This window comes from Cyprinus carpio, chromosome A7 (assembly GCF_018340385.1).
Source record: "Cyprinus carpio isolate SPL01 chromosome A7, ASM1834038v1, whole genome shotgun sequence".
In the NCBI taxonomy this organism is placed as follows: Eukaryota; Metazoa; Chordata; class Actinopteri; order Cypriniformes; family Cyprinidae; genus Cyprinus; species Cyprinus carpio.
In genome coordinates, this window is record NC_056578.1 from 6,056,951 (window position 1) to 6,076,972 (window position 20,022).

The window sequence follows — 20,022 nt, forward strand, 5'->3', positions numbered from 1 at the left end:
ATTTAGCAGACGCTTTTATCCAAAGAGACTTACAAATGAGGTGAGTGGAATGGATGAAATAAAACAAAAAAGCAATGATATGCAAGTGCTATAACAAGTCTCAGTTAACATAGTACATGTAGCAAGGGCTTTTAAATAATATAATAAATAAAAAGAAAACATAGAATAGAAAAAGAATAAAGCAAGCTAGTGTTAGAGGTCTTTTTTGCTTTTGTTAATTGTATTATAAATGAAAAGAAAACAGATAGAATACAAAAAGGATAGAAAGCTAGTTAATTATTTATTTTTTTAAGAATAGAATTAGAATAGTGAGTGCTAAAGTTAGAGGGTCAAATAAATATCACTTTTGCAGCTGTTTAGTGTTCAAAAAAATGCTGGCAAATCACTTGACGTAACACTAAAAGAGTGACTACTGACAGACTGTGTAAAAAAAAAAAAAGTCAGGTTTAAGAAAAGAAAAAAAAAATCACCCGCTGACTTTCAAAGCTGCTACCTAGTAACAACTTTTTTTTTTTTTTTTTTGCTTCAAGGACCTTGATAGAAATGTAGTGAAGTTAAAGTCATAAGTTTCTAGAAAAGAAAAAAAAATATATATATATACAAAATTAAGGTACAGATACTCAAAAAGTGTAATTAAGTACAGTAAACAAAGAAATGTACTTTGTTACTCTCCTCCTCTGGATGTCACTCAGTCCAGTTGCATTTCTTAGGCACAAAAACACAATAAAAGTTGTTACACACCAAGTTGTTTTTGGTGTCCCTGAGTCAGAAAGTCGGATATAAAACCTTCATAAAAAGCTAATGTAATTTTTTTTTTAATGATTACAAACAACATGTTACATGGTGCATGTTACTCAAGAAGTTTAAATTTCTTAAATTAATAACAGCTTTATCAAAATCATCTAGACATGCTATAATCTGATTCCTGCAAATTATGTGACACAGTGAAAAAGGAAACTAAACACAGTATTAAATTACCCAACCAAAGAAATACTGTTTAAACTGACTACATTCCACATGGTCACAGATTAATGTTTGATTATACCATGTGAAGCTGATCAGATAAGAAGACTCAATCAGTTTAACTGAAACATTATTCCTCAAATGTCCTGTAAGGAAAAACATCAATCAGTTACCAAAACTCATTTAATTCTTGCATACAGCATCAACATGGTATTCCTGTATATATATATATATATATATATATATATATAGAAAGGCGTTTCTTCTCTTCATCAAGGCTGTTTTTTGGAAACTGCGATACTTTTTTGAGGATTATTTGATGAATAAAAAGTAAAAAAGAACAGCATTTATTCAAAATATAAATATTTTCGAACAAAATAAATATATGCTATCACTTCTTATTAATTTAACACATCCTTGCTGAATAAAAGTTTCAGTTTCTTTCAGAAAAAAAGAAAGAATAAAAATGTACTGACCCCAAACTTTTGAACTGTAATGTATATTGTTAGAAAATATTTATATTTTAAATAAATGCTCTTCTTTTTAACGTTTTATTCATCAAAGAATCCTGAAAAAAAGTTTCACAGGTTCCAAAAAATATGAAGCAGCACAACAGTTTGAATATTAATAATAAATCAGCATATTATTATGATTTCTGAAGGATCATGTGACATTGAAGACTATATATATTATATATATATATATAATAAAAAATGCATGTAGGCTGGTAACAAAAGAACAAAAACATGAGGAATACAATCCAGCAAGATATTTATGGCAACCAAACCAGCCAGTGAGCAAACACGCCAACACCACACCTGAAACACAAAGAAACCTGTCTACACAAGTAATCAGTATACCAACACCATTAGGTATTTTCGGTACTTTACCAACACTAATGAAAGTGAAAGCATGTCCTAGCAGAAAACTTAGTTAGGATGACTGACTACAGTCAGTCATGAACATGCAAATCTTTCATGCATGTCCAATAAATACAGCATGCAAAAAAGGCAGAATGCTTAATTAGGACATAACTTTTTCCTACTTTAAATCAATTGTGCACTGTTTCACAGATTTGCACAAAATGCATTAAGCAGTTCTTAACATGAATAAAACACACGGCTCGTGTTCTTTTCAATCACGTGACAAATAGAAGACAATTAATATTCCTAAGCATTCCAGAGCATGAGAGACACCCTCTCTTCTTATCCAGGTATAAATGCAACTCCTTTTAGATTTTTCTACAAACAACTCAGGAGGAGCTTTGCAGTGACAACTCCTGAATGTCTCGAATGATGTAAGTACTACAAACGAATACTCTCTCACCGGAAAAATCTGAATAAATTACTTGGGAAAACACTTTTACATCAAGCAAAACATGAAATGTTATATAAAATACAGTTTATTGTTGTAGTTATGTAATTAATCAATTCATTTTAGTATTCATAAATGTGTTTGCTTCGATAAGTTAGTTGTGCAGTAATTTAATTTATGTCTATGTGGATGTTTTGTTTTTTTAACCACAGACAAACATGCTGCATTGGGAAAAATAACAAGACTTTACAAGAATTTACAGAGTTTTGAAAATGGAAGCATCAGGAAAACTGCTGTCATCACGACTGCTTTCCCTGCTGAAGAATGGGCAATGGGGAAAAGATGATGTTGTTAAGTTGTTTAAAGCCCTCGTGAAAGAATTTAATGGCAGGAATGAGGATTTTCACACATGGATGATGAGAATCCTTCATCAAGTGGAGATTCACAAAATAAGCATGTCTGATTTGAATGACAGTAAGATTGTGGATCAGGTTGAGGAAGCCAAAAACACTAATGAGAAAACACTGAATGAGATTATGAAGGAAATCTCGGAACAAGCAGTTATTGATGAACAAACTATGGCAGAGGTAAAAGATATTGTGTCTTCTGTCTCTGAATGTCTATCATATTCCAAAGCACCACATCTACAAGGAATAAAGCAAATTCTGTTTAAACTCTGTGAAGCTGCAGAAAAGACAATGAGTTTTTTAAATCTTTTGAATGAGGTGGTGAGGTCAAGCATTCTGGTTCTTTCTAAATCAAGTCGGCTGGTCCAGGTTTTAACAGGAGAAGGAAAGTCGTGTATCGTGGCAATGTTTGCAGCATATCAGGCCATGATGGGAAACACCCCTGATGTTATCTCCAGTTCTCCTGTACTTGCTGAAAGAGACGCTGAAGAATGGTTTATGTTTTATAAGGAACTGAATATCACTGTTGACGTCAACACCAATAAAACAGAAGATGAAGAGCTGAAGAAGTGTTATGAATGTCAGGTGGTCTACGGTACGACTCAGAGTTTTGCAGGTGATTTTCTGAGACAGTGCTTCCACAGAAAAGATGTGAGACCTAAGAGAGAGTTTCAGTGTGTTATAGTGGATGAGGTGGACTCGCTGATGCTGGACAAAGGTCTTGAAGTGGTTTATTTGAATAGTAATATGCCTCTCATGGAACCACTGAATGGATTACTGGCTGAAATTTGGTTGATCGTCAATCAGCTGAAGCGTTTAGACACTGGAGAGATTTTAGGCCCCATTCAGCTCCTCTCTCAGGTTCTGTCTGAAATCATTACTGAGAATAAAAACACTTATAAAGTCAGTTTTGTGCAGAATGCTGTAGATGAAGCGAAACAACTAGATAATGCAAGTTCTGCCCAAACAGAGGCATTTTTAACCATGTTTGTGAGAAACTTCCCCGAATATTCTTTTAAACTTTACAAGGAAGGGCCTGATGGGAATTTAGAGAAACTAAATGAGATCAGCCCCACAGGTACAAATAAGAAACAAGAAATATCTGTTCTGCTCCTGGGAAATGGAAAATGTCATTTAGTGTACTATGAGGAGGACTCTCTAGTTAAATCATTGGGTAAAATGATTCAAAAGTCTTTGCAGTATGAATCAAAAGGGGGACAAAATAAATCTTGTATCCCAGGCTATCGAGATCTAATTGATGGAAAGTTGCAAACTTGGATTGAAAATGCTTTGCAAGCCACCAAAATGACTATGGGGCATGAATATATTTTTCATAGAGATGAAGTTGTTCCTGTTGATTACAAATGCACTGGTGTTGTACAAAACAACATGCGATGGGGGGAAGGACTTCAGCAGTTTCTGAAGATGAAACACCAAACTAAACTCTCCAACATGAGTCTAATCACAAACTTCATGTCTAATGTTGGTTTATTCCAGAAATACAAAAACTGTGTCTATGGGATCACGGGAAGGTTGGGGGACCAAACAGAGCTTGACATGCTGAAGAAACTCTACAATGACATTGAGACGTGTAAGATTCCCTCATTTAGACGAAGGAAACTTTATGAGTTGGAGGGTTTGGTAATAGCTGAAAAAGACGAGTGGATCAGACCTGTCTGTAATGTTGTTAAATATCAAGTGACCTCCACAGTCTATAGAGGTCCACGAGCAGCTCTCATCATCTGTGAAACCATCAATCGTGCAGAAATGTTTCACAAGACTCTCGAAAACACCATCACATCAGACAAACTGAAACTATATGTGAATAACAACATGGATAACTCTAAGATTGTAAATGAAGAACTCCAAGCAGGGGACATCATCATTGCAACTAATCTAGCAGGTCGAGGTACAGACCTAAAGGTCAGTGAAAGTGTAAATGAGGCAGGAGGTCTGTTTGTGGTCCAAACCTTCTTACCTCTGAACGTCTGTGTCCAACAGCAAGCATTTGGACGAATGGCTCGTCAAGGAAGTCCAGGATCTGCTCAAATCATCATGTGCGCCAGTCATTTCTCTGACACTGTTAAACTAATGATGAGCCTAAACACATCTTTTACCAGTTTATTCAGCCATCTGAACCGTCTTACAACTACACTGATGTCACGTCTTACAAGTATACTGATGTCACGTGGATCCACAGAGGGTCTTTTTGAGGAAGCAGTTAATCGCTACCTGAAAGATAACAGCTTTCAAAGTCATAAGGCAATGGTCTCTGCTCTCACAGGACTCTTAACAATGAAAGCATTACCATTCATGGAAAACAATCTGGAAAAGGCAAAAGATACCAGAAATATTCTGGTGAACATCAGACTCTCTGGGTTTCTTGAAAAAGACATTCCAAAAATCAAAGACTTTTTTCTGTCTACCCTGAAATTCTGGATGGCGTTTATGAAGATGACATTTTTTCAGACCAGCGTGATGTAATCGTGTCCTCTCTTCATGAGTGTTGGGGTTTGTGGCTCCTGATGAACCCCATTGAGGAAAAGCCCACTGAGATGATGAAGGAACAGCTGAAGAAGGATTTAAGGATTTTAAGGATTTTGCTGAGTGCAAAGCTAAAACTTTTGTGCAAACAGTCTCCATCCTCCATGGTCTACTATTACATCAGATCTGGAAACAATCTCCGTGAGAAGGGATGCCTTACTGAGAGCATTGAGATGTTCACCAAAGCTTTGGGGGATGGAATTTGCTGGGAAGTTATTCCTCTCTATAATCGTGCACTGGCCACTATTAAGAAGAAAGACACTGGCTATATTGCACGAGCATTGGCTGACCTGCAAAGGGCTGACATGGCAATAGATTCATACAAGTCACATCTGGCACAGATTCTGACATATGTGAAGTCATCAAGCCAAGAGCCAAAATTGGATGGGGATACTTTGCTCTCCAAACAGTTTCGAGTGAAGTATATGATTGTAGATTTACTCAAGATGAACATTCAAGATTCTATAATAAAGTTGAAGAGGGTTGAAAGAAGAGGAGGAGATGTGAGACTGTCAGAAAAACATACAGTTTTTCTGGCAGAAGGCTTGATGAAGTTTGCTATAAGCAGAAGAGATATAAGCCTGGCTGAAATCTTTGCAATCGTTCTGATAGATGACTTTATAACGAGAGCTGAAATCAGACGAGAAGATGTGAACCTAGCTGAAACATTTGTCAAATTTTGGGGAGAAAATTTTATGAAGGGGACTGAAATCAGAGGAGATGTGAAGCAGCCTGAAAGACTTTCTGGCAGAAGGACTTCTTCCTTTATGTCTGATGACTTTCTGGTAGAAGATGTGATTCTCAGTCCAGTAGGAGTTCTGATAGAGCTGCTAATAGAATTTGAACATGTTATGTCTTTGGGTCTTGACAACATTTACTCTTTGGAAACCATATTTTCTTTCAGTGGCTTTTTGTCAAACATGTTTAAATAGTCTTGAAATGTCTTGATGTGCTATCAGTGGTGGTCAAATTTACATACATGTACACATACATGTTTATTTATCAAGGACTGTTATTCCAATGGCCTCACATTTGTGTTTGTCATGTGGATACAAACTTACTAGGACTATGCCTTTTAAAAAAAATATATATATATTGAATGTGAAAAATGTCCATTATGAAAGATATTTGAAATACATACAAAGATAATACACTATATTCATGGATACATTAGTAAGATATTATGTAGTGTATTTATGTATGCTCTATTTACAAATAAGTGCATACGTGAACTTACATGTATTGGAATTATGTAAAGAAAAACAAACAAACAAGGAAATCAGTAGATCATTATCATTTTCTTTGTCTCATTTGCCTTTAATTAATGTGACTTTTGTTTGATGTTTTAATAGACTGGTGATACTTCACAAACTATATGGAGGAGTACTTATGGAATTAAAATGGTGAATCAATAAACTGTAAACTAAAGTAACTATTTACTTAAGGTGGCCAATTTGCATGTTGCCCGTTATTTGTTCTGTTCTCATTTTTCTGAAAGTTGATTGAGAATTGCTTCTTTGGTGCCTGTTCGTCATATTACAACATCAATCCTGTGCAGTTTAATTCCATCCATGGACAAATATTTTGATTAAAAATCTAAAATATTTTGTCAAATTTTTAACATAATTCAGTAAGCCAGTGGTTCTCAAACCTGTCCTGGAGTACTCCCAGCACTGCACATTGGGTATGTCTCCCTCATCTATCACACCTGATTCAACTCATCAGCTCATTAGTGGAGACTGCAAGACCTGAAGTGGGTGTCAGATATAGGGAAACATAAAAATGTGCAGTGCTGGGGGTACTTCATGGAGAGGTCTGAGAACCCCTGCAGTAAGCAATTAAATTACTGCATGTCATGGAGGCCACATTAACATAATTGAAAAACATGTAATTTATTACAAATATTCCATATGTTTATTATTTTTTCCCCTTTCTATAATGAAATGTTTTAAACTAAATATGTTTTTTTTTTTTTTTTTAGGAATATTGTTTTAATATTCAATTGTAATCAATTTGAATAAGTTTTGTTTGTCATGCTGAGTCCATTTAAATCCAGCAGTGAATCCTCTAAATAAGGATTTGGTTCCTCAAATATTTCTCTAGATTGTGGAAATTTTCATAATGATAACCATAGCTGATTTCAATAAACCTGTACATTAAATAAATCGGTCTTGGCTCAATCTGTTTAGCAGCTTTAAAAAGCCTCTATTTTTAGATACTAAGACAGTTTTGTCCATTTTTTTATGCATTTAATGAAATTCACTTGAGTTTTTAAAGCACTTGAAAAATGTTTACAGCTACCAAGGGCTAATGCACAGGCTTCAAGGGGCTGAAGCCCAGGGGCCTTCACTGGAAAGGGGGCCCACTGGCTGCAGGGAAATTATACTTTTTGAATAATTATTTATATGGTAGTTTGCAGCAGTGACAACAGTGTTCTGCAAACAAACTCACACACTCATTTTCAGCAACGCCCTGGTAGTGAATGGCCCAGTTTATGTTCCCCCCACACAGTTTGTATAGTTGGTATGTTCCACGTGTTCCATCGATATACATTGCATTCGCTAGTAAATAACCGCAGCACGAGAGTAGCCTATCTTTATGTCAAGTCAAGTCAAGTCACCTTTATTTATATAGCGCTTTAAACAAAAAAGATTGCGTCAAAGCAACTGAACAACATTAATTAGGAAAACAGTGTGTCAATAATGCAAAATGACACAAATGCAATGACTTCAGTTTTTTCCTTGTGATGTCATCATGCAGCTCAGTTCAGTTTAAATAGTATCTGTGCAATAATTTGCAATCAAGTCAACGATATCGCTGTAAATGAAGTGTCCCCAACTAAGCAAGCCAGAGGCGACAGCGGCAAGGAACCAAAAACTCCATCGGTGACAGAATGGAGAAAAAACCTTGGGAGAAACCAGGCTCAGTCGGGGGGCCAGTTCTCCACTGACCAGATGAAACCAGCAGTTCAATTCCAGTCTGCAGCAAAGTCAGATTGTGCAGAAGAATCATCTGTTTCCTATGGTCTTGTCCCGGTGGTCGTCTGAGACAAGGTCTTTACAGGAGATCTGTCTCTGGGGCTCTAGTTGTCCTGGTCTCCGCTGTCTTTCAGGGCTGTAGAGGTCCTTTCTAGGTGCTGATCCACCATCTGGGCTGGATACATACTGGATCCGGGTGACTGCAGTGACCCTCTGACTTGGAAACAGACTGGATCTGGTGGCTACGATGACCTCGGAATAAGAGAGAAAACAGACTAATATGAGCGTAGATGCCATTCTTCTAACGATGTAGCAAGTACATCGGGTGTTATGGGAAGTGTTCCCGGTTCCGGTTTACCTAATTAATGCAGCCTAAAAATCCTTTAACGGATTTGGATATTAGAAGTGTATTAGTATGTTATGTGTAAGCCAGGTTAAAGAGATGGGTCTTTAATCTAGATTTAAACTGCAAGAGTGTGTCTGCCTCCCGAACAATGTTAGGTAGGTTATTCCAGAGTTTGGGCGCTAAATAGGAGAAGGATCTGCCGCCCGCAGTTGACTTTGATATTCTAGGTATTATCAAATTGCCAGAGTTTTGAGAACGCAGCAGACGTGGAGGACTATAATGTAACAAGAACTCGTTTAAATACTGAGGTGCTAAACCATTCAGGGCTTTATAAGTAATAAGAAAGATTTTAAAATCTATACGATGTTTGATAGGGAGCCTGTGCAGTGTTGACAGGACCGGGCTAATATGATCATACTTCCTGGTTCTAGTAAGAACTCTAGCTGCTGCATTTTGGACTAACTGGAGTTTTTTACTAAGCGTGCAGAACAACCACCCAATAGAGCATTACAATAGTCTAACCTTGAGGTCATAAACGCATGGATTAACATTTCTGCATTTGACATAGGCCGTAATTTAGATATATTTTTGAGATGGAAAAATGCAGTTTTACAAATGCTAGAAACGTGGCTTTCTAAGGAAAGGTTACTATCAAATAGCACACCTCGGTTCCTAACTGATGACGAAGAATTGACAGAGCAGCCATTAAGGCTTAGACAGCGTTCTAGGTTATTACATGCAGAGCTTTTAGGTCCTATAATTAACACCTCTGTTTTTTCAGAATTTAGCAGTAAGAAATTACTCGTCATCCAGTTTTTTATATCGACTATGCATTCCGTTAGTTTTTCAAATTGGTATGTTTCGCCGGGCCGCGAAGAAATATAGAGCTGAGTATCATCAGCATAACAGTGTAAGCTAACACCGTGTTTCCTGATGATATTTCCCAAGGGTAACATGTAAAGCGTGAAGAGTAACAGCCCTAGTACTGAGCCTTGAGGTATTCTATACTGCACTTGTGATCGATATGATACCTCTTCATTCACTGCTACGAATTGATGGCGGTCATATAAGTATGATTTAAACCATGCTAATGCACTTCCATTAATGCCAACAAAGTGTTTCTAGCCTATGCAAAAGAATAGTGTGGTCAATAGTGTCGAACGCAGCACTAAGATCCAATAGCACTAATAGAGAGATACAACCACGATCAGATGATAAGAGCAGGTTATTTGTAACTCTTAAGGAGAGCAGTCTCAGTACTATGATACGGTCTAAATCCTGACTGGAAACCCTCACAAATGCCATTTTTCTCTAAGAAGGAATATAATTGTGAGGATACTACCTTTTCTAGTATCTTGGACAGAAAAGGGAGATTCGAGATCGGTCTATAATTAACTAGTTCTTTGGGGTCAACATTATGTCAACATTATTAACAGAAACACAACACTGCTGTATGAAAGGAACTGGGCCGGTCAACGTTCTGTATGTCATACAGTGAGAGTTCAGTAACTTGCTTGGATGTAATCTGTGTGCCATCTTGTGTTCCATAAATAGTGCTGCTTCAAAGTCTCAATTTTAAATCTGGGGATAGAAAAATAGGAATTGTTCTATTGCTTTAATGTGATCATTAAACTTTACACGCTGTGATTTAACTAATTAAATGTGACCATGTCATGTTTCACAATAAAAACGCAGTTAGCAATGACCAAATAACCCACATTTATGCCAAAATGCCATGTTGTTTTGATCTACTGATGATGACTAATTAATATTTTGTGTGACTTACGGTGTTTAAATCATACCTGTAAACTTACATTTCAGCCAGGAAAGTTTTGATGGCATTTTCCTTCCATATTATCTCCATATAATGCCTGTAATAAGATAATGTTTACTTTATGTGACGGCTATATAATTCTGCTGTTTCACCTTGTGGCAAAGAGTGAATTTGCATATTTGCTTATATTCACATTTTACATAGAACAGTGTTGTGCATGTTAACTGGCATATTAAGAAGACAAAAAATAAATAAAATAAAATAAAATAAAAAAATAACAAATAATTTTTAGGAAGGTTACAAAAAATATGTGGTCAGGGAGCCTACTGTAATGCTGTAGCCCAGGGGCCTTTGGTTATCTTAATGCTGTAGCTGAGGGGTATTTGGTTATGTTTTGATTTTTTTTTCTTTTTTCGCTGCTAATGTGGATTTTGCTCCAGAATCCATGTGGAGTGTTTTAATGCAAGGGGCAAAAAGGATCAGAGAAATATCTTCTTATCAGAAGAGGCCCTCTCACGCAGGCTAGAGACAGACAACAAAATAAAATTAAAAACAAAAATTAAATATGAAAGTGAATGAGAGTGAGCGAGTAAAGAGAAGACTAGACTGCACATGATATAGTTAAAATATCAACCTGATCGTCAATAAGTACTTTTGTCTCTCGATATAAATTATATAGACCTATCTATTGATATATTGAAGTGAATTTGATATTGACCCTTTATAAATGTTGCATGATTGCTGAACTACTATAACGGTATTATTTAACATACCTCTTATTCGTGTTGCTTAGACTCGGTCTGTTCTGATGGCTCGTCATACTGCAGAGTCTCCCCCTACTGGACACATGAGGAACAACAGGGGCGTAAAACTGCCTGGTCAAGTCTGCTTGCTCCAGGTCTGCAGCCTCCCCTTCTTCAGCATCCAAATGAGATGTTTTTTTGGAGCTTGATTAAATAAATGCTTTGTTTATAATGATGAGGACATTTTAAGCTATGAAACTTGCAGCATGTTTTAATGGCATAAAGACATACACTGCATGTCAGAAGATCAATGGAAATTTGATTTCTCATGTCATGACCCCTTTAACAAGCTAGAAAGCCACAAAATAGATTCACTGGTGCAAAACTCATACGCTATCACACTGCAAGACTACTTACATGTCATTAAACATCTTCAGAAGTCTCTGTTCTGTCAGAGCTGTTACTCGTTCTGAATCTCAAAACAAACCATTCATTCTTCTTCAGGGTTTGATTCCTCCCTCTAGTGGACATTGAGCTATATTACAAAGGTAGGTGCAATACGGTTTGAAAGGCATCTTTTCACTTTATGTTCAATTTTAAAGGGGTCATATGATGCTGCTAAAAAGAACATTATTTTGTGTATTTGGTGTAATATAGTGTACATACACTTATACATAATCCATCTGTATAGTATGTTCATAGTACACCTATCTGTATATCATGCTGATAGTATTTAAAATCTGTAAATGATGTCCATAATACTGCCTTATTTGTATATTTATTGTACATTTGTAACATATTGTAGACACTGTATATTCTGTACTTACTGCTTATTGCACTTCTGGTTAGATGCTAACTGCATTTCGTTGCCTTGTACATACATGTGCAATGACAATAAAGTTGAATCTAATCTAATCTAATCTAATCTAAATAATAATAATAATAATCATAATAATGAGACACACATCTTGAGATCCAACTCTGTCTGGACAAAGAAAACAGCCCTTACGAAACAGAAGTTTATTCAAGCGTGTTATTAGCATACTTCATTTAAACTAAAAATAGGAAAGTATACTTTGTTTACTTTTTATGTACTTCTCAGAAATGTGCTTTATGTACTTCTCAGAAATATACTTAAAATGACATTTAAGTATACTTGACTTATACTTAAGTTAAGTCTAAATATATTTGAGCTATACTTGTGCTCTGGGAATCCATGTTTTCATTGTTATATGGTAGGGGGCGCTATTACACATTTTCTGTACAGAAATAAACGAAAAAGAAATCGAAACAACAGATGCTTCCACATGTAATGTAACACGATCAGACATAAAACACCATCAAAACTGTGTAACGTTATGGAATAAAATGTAGACACATGAAGAGGTAATAATGACTGTCAGGCTTTGGGGTGTTGATCGACTCCATCTACGTTTGGATTATCATTCTGAATCCATTCATAGTCTTTTTTTCCAGCTTTTTGTTCAAAATGTTGTTTATTTATTTAAAGAATGCATGAAGCTAGAATAAAATGTTTTTGTTTACAAGCAGATACCCTGTTCTTTCTTTTGATGTTTTGTACGTTCAGATATTCACATAACAAAATATTGTAATGATTATGATTCGATTGACGGTTGCGTGACGTCACTGCTACGGACAAACACGGAAGGAATGATGTCTTCGAGCACACCTATGGACAATAAACAATTCTGGGATGCTTTTAAAATGCGGGGGGAGGGGAAAGGTGAGGACGCTATACATTTTAATGCTGACAACCATGTTATTAGTTTGGGATGTGTTTGTTAAGCCTGCTGGGTTCACAAAAGAAGGGGATCCGTGGCGTTCGTGGTCGGCTAGCACCACCGGCGTGAAGAAAACCGGGGTCCCACTTATTGGCCCGGAGGTAGACAGTGGGGGGAAATTTAGATAAATAGGGAAGAGAGTGTAGGTAAACTTGGCAGGCTGTTTGAAGGAGACCTTCCCAGCATTGCCACGGAGGGGAAGGTTGAGTCAACACAGTGACAGCAGGGTGTCATCGGACATGGACAGGGAAGTCCGAAATTATTTTATTTATTCTGTAAGATTTATGTGTGTTGTTGTTGTGCTCACCCATTGGTCATTACTGTCCTCCCGAACTGTATGTTGATTGCCTGTGCTGGTTATTACTCATAAGGCATGTGCTTTAGGCTTGGAGTTTCTAATTAAGTGTGTTTTGCATGAGTTTTCACACTATTTATTGTTTGCTGTGAATTTGGAATGAGTACTCGGGTTCTCTTAAGTGTGTTTTCACGGTTTAATGAAATATGACCAGTGTATGTAATCAGGATATTCAAGTGAGACAATGCCAAACGGCTGCTATTGTTAATAAAAAGTGTATTCTTTTGTAATTCATGCTCGAGTGAGTTTTGCGTGCTCCTCCCGGACCAGACCTGGTTAGAATTAAAGATGTTGGCAGAATAGGCGTTAATCTGCAATAAGGAAGCTTACCAGTGGGCCCTAGTGGCGGCTGAATTTATTACTATATACATATATATATACACACACACACACACACACACACACACACACAAATATGGACATAGTACTATACTTAAAGTATTATGTAAAGTTAACTTAAAGAAAATTTATGAGTATACTTGCAGTATAAAACTACTAAACTAGTAGTTTACTGAGACTATACTTCAAAGTGTACTAAAATGCTACACGTTTTCATTTAGTAAACTATTAGTATACCTAGAAGTTCACTTTTAGTATAGCTGCAGTACAAACTAAAAACATATGTAAACTAGTGTATTCAAAGTTTACTACTGTTTTAAGGTATATTTAAAAGTATACTTTTATACACTAGAAAGTGGGCCAATTTAATACCAAGGAGTATTGAAATAGTACACTTACAAGTATAGGCCTACTGCTAGCACACTGATATTTGTATACTTACTACATAAAATATACTTGAACTTTACTTAAGTGTACTAATAAAATAAACTTGAAGTATACTTTTATGTAAAGGTTGTACTGATGTCAGTCTTTTTAGATTACACTAAAGTAAACTTTACTGTAGTAACAACGTTATTTGAGTAAATTTGCACTTGAGTGTAACTCATTTAAATGTACTATTGTTATATGTTCTTGTTTTTATAAAGTCAATACATCATGAAATATACTTATATTCTGCTTTATTGTTGTGCGCATTATTTTCTACCCAGTGGTTCATCAAACGGAACAGGAAACAGGAAAAGGAGGGAGGAGCGAATAACACGCTGAAAGAAGTTCTTGTTTTAACTTCAGTCTGGAAGATTTACGCCATGTTTATTTCGTTTTAGGAAAACTGTTTAAAACTAAGTTGTATGGATTAGTTATCATCGCTGTAAACCACAGTTTCAACATTTCAGCGCGTAAAGGTCGAGTTCATCGCATTGTTCACGAGGAGGCAAAACACATAAGAACTTCGATCAAGACTGCAACAAGGTTGGGCTTATTCACTGACTGGGTCTGTTAATATACAGTTTGCATTATTAAGTTGTAACTGGAATTGTAAGGGTAATTTAGTATTGATGCATGGAATTAATGCTTGCGATCCAAAACAAAACCAAAACTAAACACACTGGGCTAAATCCTGATTTTTGTCACTCTTTCTCTGCAGGGTTTGAACGATCTGACAGCACGTCTCTGACTGGTCATCATATCGAGAGGCAGTAACAATGCATCACCATCAGAGTGACTCTGACTCCAGTGATGACAGCATGAAACATCCTGCTTTTATGACATGTGAGTCAGGAAATTGCATTTTGAATTTTGAGCCACATTTTGCAGAGACAGATGTGAATTACAATAGCCGTTTTGAAAATGTTTATTTTTTTGCTTGTTTGTTTGTTTGTTTATTTGCATTTTATGGTAGTACAGAAAAACCTCAATAATCGTACTATCTCCAACTTTTGGACAGTAGTGTATGTTAAATATTCTTAAAAAAACAAACAGAAACAAAGTAAAATAATTTATAACTTTAAAGCTATAGTTTGGTTAAAGTTCAGTTAAACGTTTCATTGTCCTTCCTGCATTAAAATGCATAAGTACAACAAAAATGACAAGTATATGTCTCTAATGATTTCTATTAGCTCTGCAACATACAATAAGTATCAAAAAGTGTGTAAATACCTTGACTTGGTACTAAATGTTATTATAAGACAGGATTAAAATGAAACTAAGGGTGTTTTGACTTGTGTTATTTAACTGCAGCCACAATGGAATCACAGAGACACCGGCGCAGTATGGACAAACCGACTGAAGAGCTGTGAGAGAATTGTGTTTTTATGTTATGTTATTCACATGATTCGGAGAACAAGAATAATTGAGAGAGCTTGGCATAAATGGGGTTAATTTATTTATTATAAGGCAATATTAATAAAATCATATTAATAAAATGTATTCATTTTTGTAGCATAAAGTGTCAAAATAAACTAGATAATACGTAAAATATAAACATTTGTATTACAAAACACTGATGTTTCTGTTTTATTCACTCTAGATCTGACATTACTCATCTCCAAGAAGAATTTTACAGACTCCATGAGGAAATTTCTCCTGAATGCAAAAAGCATATAAAGAAAATGACTGATGTCGTCAATGAGTTTGAAAAAGATTACAGACATGCTTCTTGCCTCATTGATGCTGGAATCGCTGGCTTGGTTTTAGGATTAGCTTTAGCTGCATTTACTGGAGGGGCTTCTCTCATCGCCGGTGGATTAGGGTTAGTTGTTGGGATAGCTGCTGGTGGTGCTGCTGCAGGTGGTGGAATTGCTTGTGGTATTGGAGAATTCAGTAAAAATCAGCAGGAAAAGATGACAAGACTAACCATAGAAAAAGAACTTGAGGAATTTCAGTATAAAATCAGCCCTATTATTAAAATGGTAGTGAAGATTTATGATCGTACTCAGGAAATACTGAGAGACCCTACGCTATCAGAGCACAAAGCCAATGTACTACGTGAACGTTTCTCCTCCTGCTTTGAAAAAACACAGTTCTTCCAGAGAGATAGCAGTAGAGCAGCGGGTGCACGGAAACAATTGACTGGAGATCTTTCAGAAACTTTTGCTGAGATGAGTTCTGTGCTTACAAATCTGGAAGAGATCACCGAAGACAAAGAGGAGCAAGATGACAATGACAACCCTGAAGAAACACCCGCACAAAAACAAATAGAGGACAAAGAGTTCAAGAAAAAAGCAGAGAAATTCATTGATGAAATGAAGAAAGGTATTAATCAGTTACAGAATGTCATGAATGAAATTGATCAAACAAAACAAAGACTATTAAAAAAATGAATCAAATCTGATGAAATAAAACTATGTGAACAGTTGAGACACAACTTGTTATTTGATCACATGCCAGAAAACAACAGTTCAACTAACAACATCTCAATGTATTGAATGATATAAACATCCAATTATCCTACAGTGATTAATGTAATAAAAATGTACCTGTTAATTATATCAGGTCTATCAGGTATGTCAGAATTATACAGGAAATAGCTATACTGGATGTGCAGAAACTTACACTGATTACATTGATTTTGCTCTGCATTATTTTTTATGTATATACTTTATTTTTATTATTATTATTTTTTAACTTTCATTACGCTGAGATGTATTAAAATGTACATACAAAAATAAAGTAATTACAAACAGAATAAAGTAATTCTCTTTAAATCTTAATGGTCTTTTCTGGTTTAATTAATTGCATTGAGTGTAGATGTATCACACTTTTGAAATATTATCATTCATGTAGTACTTTTCATTTTCACAGTCCACTGGATGACGCTCAAGAGCAGGTGAGATGAACTCTGACCTCTGATATTTCTGATTATAGTCTCTTCAGTGAATTCACAAATCTCCTTCTGCTCCTGACTCTCCCTTCACTTACAGTAAATTCATCATTAGTACTAAGATTTGTTTTGTCATCAGTCTGCAATCCAATCTGAGTTAAATTAAAAATTTGTCCTGGCACTTCCAAGTTGTTTAATGTCAGTAGGCAGGTCTATTTATTTATTCATATTTAAAGTGCATCCATCCATCCATGAAACATGCCTCACACAGCTCTGGGGGGTGAATAAAGGACTCCTGTAGCAAAATGATGCATTTTTGTAAGATGAGTATCCATATTTAAAACGTGATAACTTTTTTCTCAGTTCCGCTGACTATCATATGTGCAAACCACTTTGGGCGGATGATGCATATGACGTATGTGCAACGCACGTGTCTGTGACATATGCTAGTTTCACAAGTTTGTTTACAGGAGCAAAGGAAGCAAAATTTCCTTACTTAAGCAAAGGAAAAACAGGCTCCTCTTGGCTTATATTGAAATCCTCCAACATTTTTCTTTACAAATCCTCATTTTGTGTTTGTGTTCGATACTAATCACTCCTATATCCTGCGTCATCCATCCGGAACAGCTCTCACGCAAGTGAGAGGAAAGTGTTCATAACGTTTTAAATATGAATATTTTTCTAACAAAAACGCATGGACTCGCTACAGGAGGCCTTTATTCACCCCCCGGAGCCGTGTGAGGCACTTTGTATTATGGATGGATGAACTTTTTTGCAGATAAAAGTTTATCAGCATGCATTGATTAATCCCATGTTGTACTTGTGTAAAAAAAAAACAAAAAAAAAAAAACAAAAAAAAAAAACCTTGTGCTCCTGTGAGCAACTGAGAAAGTTATTCGCAAAAGAGCGACCAGTGGGAAGAATGAGTCCGGAGGCTGAATTGTCCAGCTCCCTGTCAATGATCAAGCACCCCCTCAGCACCTGCGTTCAAAATTCTCTGGCCCCGCCCCTGGCTGCGGGAGAGAGAGTTGGGAGACGAGCGGTGAGTAAGAGGGTCAAATGCAAATAACAAACGCCTGTGTCTTGTTCCAGTAATTGGCGTGGAGAGACCGCATAAATAGGGCCGGGAATGAAATGGCAGGTAGAGAGAGACCGACTGCTGACTGATGTGGAGACTGTGCCTTCTCTGGAGAGCCCTGTGTTTTTGCATATGCAACTGTTCTATATTGAGTGCGATATTCTTTTTATTTCTTGAAATGGAATAAAATCACCAGCAGCAGTCAAGCTGACCCCGTCCTCTTCCTTCTCAATCATTGACTTTGTTCACACCTTTGTGCTTCCATGTGCATTCCTTTTATATTTTATTAAACAGAAGTACAGTACACTCATGTTTTTGTAACTAAATGTGATTGCTTTTGCCTTATATATACATATATAATATCTTGGTTTCTCATTTTGACCAATAACTTGCACTATGGTGGGAGGAGTGCATGTAAATTTGTTTAACCTTTTAACTTTTCATATTGAGGTATAACATTTAAAATAATCCCTGTGGTTTTGATGCGATGGATTGAAATGCAACCATCTCATGCCAAGATTATTTATTATACATCACACTTTCAAGTGTCGGTTCAGATCTTTAGGTGTGCAGGTGTGTTTGTATTTTGCTTTTTTTATGTTAGTTGATGTGTTGACAGCAAATTGCTTGCTCAATTTAAATGTGAATGAAAGTGTTGTCTCTATCCTTAGATGAAAAAAAAAAAAAAAAACAGTTGACATAATATGATTTAGGTTGACTGGACTAGGAAATAATAGTCAAGACAATTTAAACAAATTCATCACCTGGACTTATTCCACTCTAATGAGAAGTTGTTTCAACAAGAAATATATTGTCAAGACAACAACAACAACAATGTTAGGCAGCGGGGTAACAAACTATTTTTAGTTGACTCAAATTCTATTTTACCTGGGAATTTTTTTCTCTGTTGCTGTTTTGCAGTGTTGGTAAATTCACCACTTAATTTTGAGCTAAAATGTGTTGTTGTAACGTGCCTTACGTTACATTACTGCCTTACAGAAAAAAAAAAAAAACCTTTTGTAACGTATTACTCCCAACACTGATCACGGTAATGAACGTGCACAATATTTATATTGTTATCATGGGCACTTCAAGATATCATGAATAATTATTAATTACAAATTTTGAATGCTTTTTAAGAATAGTTTTCCCATCAACTGGTCACAATGCACAACACTCTGGGCACTCTTGTGTAAACTAGAAAGAATGAGAAGTGCATGATGCGCTGAATGAAAGTGCACATTCACTCTCTGACAGCAGGTGGCGCTGAACAGCAGAAATGCAGCCGTTACCCCGGAAACAAAGCAGCGCTACTTTCGGAAACCTATTTAAATGATTTAAACAGCCATTCAGTTTTGTGTATTCACTATAGTGTTCATCACAGGCACTATGCCAAACACTTAAATATTTACTCCCTGTGAAATATAACTTCATATATAATAATTAATAGGCTGGTTATTTTTGAAATTTGTACATTTTAATCTGGACTACAACATGCCCTAGATATTATTTGAAAGTATGTGCTATCAGGTATCCACCGCTCTTAACATAGTAAAGTATTAACAAATTTTAATGTAAAAAAATAAGGTCTAACTCAACAATGTCCGTCCCCCAAAGCAGAGAAAACATCTTTCACAAATATCTACATGTCTGTCTTAACCCCACCCCAAACCACAATAATTTTAAACCCTGATTATGGCCATGGACCTGAGAAACATTTCCCTGTGAATATTTCAGCAGTTATTATTTGTGTCCCGTATACAGTATATGTCCAATAAAACAGCAATGCCAATCATTCGTGATTTAATCATTATTTTGAGTCAGTTCTCTCTTTTTCAAAATGACAAATATAGACTACTGCCACATGCTGATAATGTTTATTATTATGTCCTTTCACACAGCTGCAGAGCCATTGGTTGTAGTCTTTGCAACATGTTATGGTTAATATGATACTTTTAATGCTATTCCATTATATAGATATATGTGTGTATATATATATATATATATATATATATATATATATATATATATATTCCCTTTGGTGAGGACATTAAAAG

General features: G+C 35.9%; 1 protein-coding gene across 1 annotated transcript; it reads left to right on the forward strand.

Moving 5' to 3' along the window:
* The first annotated feature begins 14,293 nt into the window (after window positions 1–14,293).
* Window positions 14,294–16,777, forward strand: LOC109093909. The gene is made up of 4 exons (XM_019107568.2): window positions 14,294–14,537; window positions 14,713–14,837; window positions 15,306–15,360; window positions 15,595–16,777. The coding sequence occupies exons 2-4, from the start codon at window positions 14,771–14,773 to the stop codon at window positions 16,385–16,387; spliced, it is 915 nt and encodes a 304-aa protein (XP_018963113.1). The 5' UTR covers window positions 14,294–14,537; window positions 14,713–14,770; the 3' UTR covers window positions 16,388–16,777.
* The last annotated feature ends 3,245 nt before the right edge of the window (window positions 16,778–20,022 follow it).